Source organism: Mastomys coucha, unplaced genomic scaffold (genome assembly GCF_008632895.1).
Source record: "Mastomys coucha isolate ucsf_1 unplaced genomic scaffold, UCSF_Mcou_1 pScaffold12, whole genome shotgun sequence".
NCBI classification, from domain to species: Eukaryota; Metazoa; Chordata; class Mammalia; order Rodentia; family Muridae; genus Mastomys; species Mastomys coucha.
The window spans coordinates 20,888,239-20,894,858 of NW_022196894.1; the positions used below are offsets into that span (position 1 = coordinate 20,888,239).

General features: G+C 45.5%; 1 protein-coding gene across 3 annotated transcripts in view; it reads left to right on the plus strand.

Annotated features, from left to right (window-relative positions):
• Adipoq (adiponectin, C1Q and collagen domain containing) overlaps positions 1-4,256 on the plus strand; it is a 13,796-nt gene extending 9,540 nt beyond the window's left edge. Inside the window, exons 2-4 of one of the 3 annotated variants that reach the window (XM_031363520.1) lie at positions 1,838-2,086; positions 3,346-3,749; positions 3,838-4,256. In XM_031363520.1, the coding sequence (XP_031219380.1) occupies positions 1,852-2,086; positions 3,346-3,749; positions 3,838-3,954 (756 nt within the window). In that variant the 5' untranslated portion in view covers positions 1,838-1,851 and the 3' untranslated portion in view covers positions 3,955-4,256. Of the gene's footprint in view, positions 1-1,837; positions 2,087-3,345 lie in introns of all 3 variants that reach the window. The other 2 variants (XM_031363521.1, XM_031363519.1) reach the window with 2 other exon arrangements.
• Positions 4,257-6,620: the final 2,364 nt, after the last annotated feature.

Below are 6,620 nucleotides of genomic sequence, written 5' to 3' on the forward strand. Positions count from 1 at the left end.
ACTTGAAAATGTTTAGGTAGGTTGGAGAAACAGCAAGTTAAGACCTTGCTCTTGTTGCTTTTCTAGAGGACTCAGGTTTGGGTCCCAGTACCCATATGGTACCTCTCAACTATCCATAGCTCCAGTTCTGGGAAATCCTCTTCTGGCCCTCTTGGGCACGATAGCACACACATACACACACACACACACACACACACACACACACTCACACTCACACTCACACACATACATAAATAAAAACAAAATAAATCTTTTTGAAAAAAGGCATAGTGGCATATGCCTTTAATGCCTGCACTTGGGAAACAGAGGGAGGTGGATCTCCAAGCTCTAGGTCAGCCTGGATTGCAGAGCAAGTTCCAGGGCAGCTGAGGCTACAACAGAGAAACCTGGCCTCAAAACTCCCAAAAGAAGAAACGTTTAGATTTCTGAGCACAATAATTTATATCTGGGAACATATCACAATAGAAAGATAAGTTTTTAGAAAAGCTGCCTGAGGACAGCTTTGTTTGATGGATTATTTTTAAATCAATATATGATATCATTTGTTGCAGATTAAAAAACATTTTGAAGTGAAAATAAGCTAAAAAAATAAACCAAGTTTAAAACAATTACAGATATCAGCCATATCTGTTCTGTAGACTGGCAATGCATATATTTTAAATGATTATAAAAGCTAGAGCTGGGTGGTGGTGGTGCACGCCTTTAATCCCAGCACTTGGGAGGCAGAGGCAGGCAGATTTCTGAGTTTGAGGCTAGCCTGGTCTACAGAGTGAGCTCCAGGACAGCCAGGGCTACACAGAGAAACCTTGTCTCAAAAAACCAAAAATAAATAAATAAATACATAAATAAATAAAGGCTAGAAAATGACAAAACTGAAACAGAGGAGAGGAGTTTTAGGTGAAGAATGATTTCTGCCATTTTAAAGAATAAGCAGATTCTTTGGAATTAGAGTTGCTTTACCCCTGTAGTCTCTAAAGAGTTTCTGTGTAGGTGTGTGTGTGTCTTTGTGTGTGTGTGTGTGTGCACACACACGCACGCATACAAGTGCTCACAAGTACACACATGTATATGAAAACAAGGGAGAAAAGACGAGCCCAGGAGTGGGGAGCTGTTGAGAGTTGAGTGGAGCAAGCAGAGACACCCAGGACAGGATCCTGGAATATTCTGTGTGTCTGGTCCTGCACTCAGGAGGGGGAGAGAGACTAGAATCAGACCATCCCTACCACCTGTGAATTTACAATTCTGAGGCTGAAAGGAGACCGACTGCAAGAGATTTTGCTACTCATTGCAGATTTCAGAGGAGGATATCTGAGTGTGATGGTTTGTAGTATATGCCTGGCTCAGGAAGTGGCACTATTAGGAGGTGTGGCCTTGTTGGAGTAGGTGTGGCCTTGTTGGAGTAGGTGTGTCACTGTGGGTGTGGGCTTTAATACCCGAGTTCTACCTGCTTGGAAGCCAGTATTCTGCTAGCAGCCTTCAGATGAAGATGTAGAACTCTCAGCTCTTCTTGCACCATGCCTGCCTGGATGCTGCCATGTTCCTGCCTTGATGATAATGGACTGAACCTCTGAACCTGTAAGCCAGCCCCAATTAAATGTTGTTCTTATAAGAGTTGCCTTGGTCATGGTGTCTGTTCACAGCAGTAAAACCCTAAGATACTGAGTGAAGGCTTCCTGGGAGAGTGAGGACTGGGTAGGCACCGAAGGCTCTCTGGGAGAGGCAAGTATGTAGATGTAGATCTTTGGAGTGGATTCCACCTGGAAGGATAGGACATGCTGAAGGTCCTGATTGGATGTGCCATATGAGTCTGCCCTTCCCATGACTATTCACCTGTCAGTTTCAGAACTCGGGATGCTACTGTTGCAAGCTCTCCTGTTCCTCTTAGTCCTGCCCAGTCATGCCGAGGTTACAGCTGAAGATCACGCCGAGGTTGCAACTGAAGTGTCAGGAGCTTTGATCCCTCCACCCAAGGGAACTTGTGCAGGTTGGATGGCAGGCATCCCAGGACATCCTGGCCACAATGGGACCCCAGGCCATGATGGCAGAGATGGCATTCCTGGAGAGAAGGGTGAGAAAGGAGATGCAGGTATGTACAAGAGTCCTGGACAGAGGTCTTTGCCGGGTTACGTGGGACTAGATGGTATCTACTGAGGACCAGACACACAGAATATTCCAGGATCCTGTCCTGGGTGTCTCTGTTTGCTCCACTCAACTCTCAACAGCTCCCCACTCCTAGGCTCGTCTTTTCTCCCTTGTTTTCATGTACACATGTGTGTACTTGTGAGCACTTGTATGCACACGCACGTGCACACACACACACACACACACACACACACACATAACTTCACTCCATCTGTATCTCCTTCTCTCTGCCTATCCCTTCCATACTACCTATGTTTCTCCGTAAATCTTGCTCTATCCATTGGCATTCATAAGCACCTTTCATGCATTTCTGAAGCACTCAGTACCTTGGTTTAGTCAAGAAGACAAGTGTACTGGGTTAGCCTAATGTTACTTGTACTCTAATGCTAATTTGGGACCCCAAAGACTGTGCCCCAGGAATGCGAGTCTTTATATAAGATGCTGAGTGATCCTCCCCCAAGTTATTTCTGATTGGTAAATAAAGATGCTAACAGTTAGTAGATGGGCAGAAGAGACATAGATAGAGTTTAGGTTTCCCAAGCTTGGGTTCGGAGAAGGAAGAGAAGAAGAATGTGAAGGAGGAGTAAGGAAGTGGCCATGGGGCAAGAGTCAAAAGAGCATGTCCCTGAGGGCTGTCCAACTGGAGCGAAGAGCAGCCCAGATAAGTAATAATTCAGAGTTATCAATAGGGAAGTTAATTCTAATAGCATAGAGGGTAGATATCTGCCCAGCTTTTGTGTTGTTTAAAGCTTGTTGTAAATATAAAGGCTGTGTTTTGGGGCATATGGAAAGGCATGGGATGAGGGATAAGTAGATGAATGAATAGATGGATAAATCATATTCAGAATATCTACTGATCTCAACAGACCGCTAGTAACTCAGAGCTTCTACCAGAGCAAATTATTCACACGTCACCCAGAGAACAACGAACAAGGATGTATTATCTAGCTTGAAAGTTCTAAATATCCATCATCCATCTGCTCACTCATCTTTTAATTCACCCATAAAGGGCTTTGAAAAATAAGGTTGGAGATAAACTTATGGGAACCTGCCGGGCCGTGGAGAGTGCGGGAAGTGGAGATGACATCTTTCCTTGTCCTGTCAAATGGATTGTGGGTAGAGGTTCCGGAAATACTGTCTCTTGCTGGAAACAGTCAGGGCGGTTTTGTTGCCGCCATTCACAGAATTCTTCTCACTTTCTAGGTCTTCTTGGTCCTAAGGGTGAGACGGGAGATGTTGGAATGACGGGAGCTGAAGGGCCCCGGGGCTTTCCTGGAATCACTGGCAGGAAAGGAGAGCCCGGAGAAGCTGCTTATGTGTATCGCTCAGCATTCAGTGTGGGGCTGGAGACCCACGTCACTGTCCCCAATGTTCCCATTCGCTTTACTAAGATCTTCTACAACCAACAGAATCATTATGACGGCAGCACTGGCAAATTCTACTGCAACATTCCAGGCCTCTACTACTTCTCCTACCACATCACCGTGTACATGAAGGATGTGAAGGTGAGCCTCTTCAAGAAGGACAAGGCTGTTCTCTTCACCTTTGACCAGTATCAGGAAAAGAATGTGGACCAGGCCTCTGGCTCTGTGCTCCTCCATCTAGAGGTGGGAGACCAAGTCTGGCTCCAGGTGTATGGGGATGGGAACCACAATGGAGTCTACGCGGATAATATCAATGACTCTACATTTACAGGCTTCCTTCTCTACCATGACACCAACTGATTGCAACCAACTTGGAGCCTCCCGTAGCCTAAACACCCCAAGAATCACAGAACAGTCGACAAGCTTTCAGCTTAGTTTGAGAGACTGATTTTTATTGCTTAGTTTGAGGCTTCTGAATACTAGCCACACGAGTGCTCATTCGTTCATTAAATGACTTTATAAAAAATAATTTCTGTGTTCCTAGTCTAGAAAAAAAAAAGGCACTCCCTGGTCTCCACGACTCTTACATGGTAGCAATAACAGAATGAAAATAACATTTGGTATGGGGGCCTTCACAATATTCTCATGACTATCCGGAAGTAGACCATGCTATTTTCTCCTCACTGTACACAAATCTTGTTCACACTCACCCTGTAAGGTACATATGAAATACAGTATCTACTCTTTTCACAGCTGGGGTCTTTAGGCTGAGTTTATGAGTGTCTAAAGACCCACAAGTATTAAAGTGACAGAGCTCAAATTGGAGGGCAGAAGGAGGTCTGTTCTCACTGGATGACACCATCTTTCAAAAGCACATGCTCATTTGAAATGTTGGCAGAGGTCTCTTTCCCACCTCATTTGTGGGTCTCAATTTACATCCATCAAGGCTTGTCCCCTGTAGAGCTCTCTCAGAGATGGTGGTCCTATGTCTAGGTCCTATTCCGATACTCATTGGCTCCCTCCTCACTTCGCACATCTTCCTCTCTGTGCCTTTGCTCATGCTCTTCCTTCCAGCTAGGGAAATCCCACCTACCTCCCCACGGAGGTTGTTCCCTGTCCCTCAAGGCCACTTGTAGAGGCGGTGTTCTGATATGACCTCATTCCAACTTCTGTGTTTTTCCATTGATGAAAGTCTGTGTATGCAACGTGTTCTCCTTACTCTAGGGGCAATTGCCTGTTCAGGCTGAGCTTCCTTCCCTTCTGAATCCTCCCTGGAGATCTTTGACAAGTGCATCAAAAACAGGAGTCTCCTGAATCCCATTCACAGTTTACTTCAGTTTCTACAATACTCATTTTTATCTAAAGAACTATTATTATTACCTTTAGGAACCCTGTGGTTTAAGCACCCAATGCCTGTTCTATTGGTCAGCTTCAACCCTTCCCAGGGTGGTGAAGGGTGCCTATGCTTTCTACAACGCTGCCGGCAGAATTCATTCTCCCTCAAAAAAGTAATAGCCGGGTGGTGGTGTTGCACGCCTTTAATCCTAGCACCTGGGAGGCAGAGGCAGGTGGATTTCTGAGTTCGAGGCCAGCCTGGTCTACAGAGTGAGTTCCAGGACGGCAAGGGCTACACAGAGAAACCCTGCCTTGAAAAAAAAAAAGTAATTTCGGTCTAAACCACAAAGCATGGATGAATTGACCTCACTATTTCCGTGAGCACTGACGAAGTGGAGGGAGAATCGAGGACCCAGAATTGATTCTTATTTTCCAAGAATTACAGGTAGACCAGCTGGGGAGGGGACTTTGTGAGTAAGAGCACTTGCCGTCTTTAGAAAGGACCCGGGTTCTGTTGCCAGCACCCGCAATGGACAGTTCACAGCTACGTGGAACTTCAGTTGCGGGGCTTCTGATGCTCTCTTCTGGTTTCTGCATGCATGTGGTGCTCATAAATATACCCAAGGCACACAACACATACACATAAAATAAACAAATCTTAAAATACCACTCCACAGAGGCTGGTTAAATACATTTGGCCCAAGACCTTGATCAGTGGGAGCCTTTAAAAGATCACCCTGACACACACTGCCTGGCTCTCCATATGCACTCAGATGGTGAGGAGGCCTCCCTGGCTTGCCCATGGTCCTGTCGTTCCTTGTTCCTTCTGTGAGCAGTGCACATATGTAGCCCTCAGGAAGCCAGTTGCGACTGATGTATTGATAGAACTCGGAATCAAACCTAGAGCTTCCACAGGCTAGGTAAGTGCTCACCACGGAGCTGTGACTCAAGCCCCACATTTGAGTATTTTTTAAAACCGATCTTCAAAGCCAAGAGGTGTTTGGAAATTGAAAGGCAAAATGATTCTTGATAGTGAGGGGGCCTAGGGGAGGGATTAGGGGAGGAGGACTGGAACTGGGACTGAGGGCTACCTACGATCAAGATGCAAAGTGAATAAACAAATAATGGGAGAAAAACCTAAAATGACGCTTTCAAATGATTTAGTTTACATCCATTAATTTGTATAAATTATGAACTAGAGTTACAAGTGCCTCTCAGTGGTAAACTTTCCCTCAGGAGAGAATTGCTCAGGTGACACTTGAAAGGTTTAGGAACAGGGTAACCCGACATCAATACAAATATTGCTGTTTTCAAATTTAGGTTCTGGATGATTCCCTGTGGTAAGGAAACAGGAGACTTTGCTTTTTAAAGGGTTTGCTGGTTGTTACTTTCTACAAATGGAGATCCAATCCAATGTCACAAGTAAAACTACACACAGCGCACTTCTGTGTTTATTTCTGGAGAAACATTTGGGACTGAGAGAGGGTTACGCTGTATTGTAACTATGTTGCAAGTACTAGAATGCCCAACTTCAAATAAGACACTTGAAACCACAGAGATACAGCCCTTGGTTGGGACCCAGGCAGGCTGCTTGTGTGCCCCTCCTCCTCCATCCTTGTCTTTCCTGACTGAGCCTGTCTGCCTTAGTCCCTCATCCTAGCTCACCGTCGTCATCCTCTTTAGCTGCCATGTTTGCCCAGAACCAGGTCCTCCTGGTTCTTCCTCCACCATCTTTCCTGGAGCAGACCCCAGATCTTCCTTAGGACAACAGCACAGTTT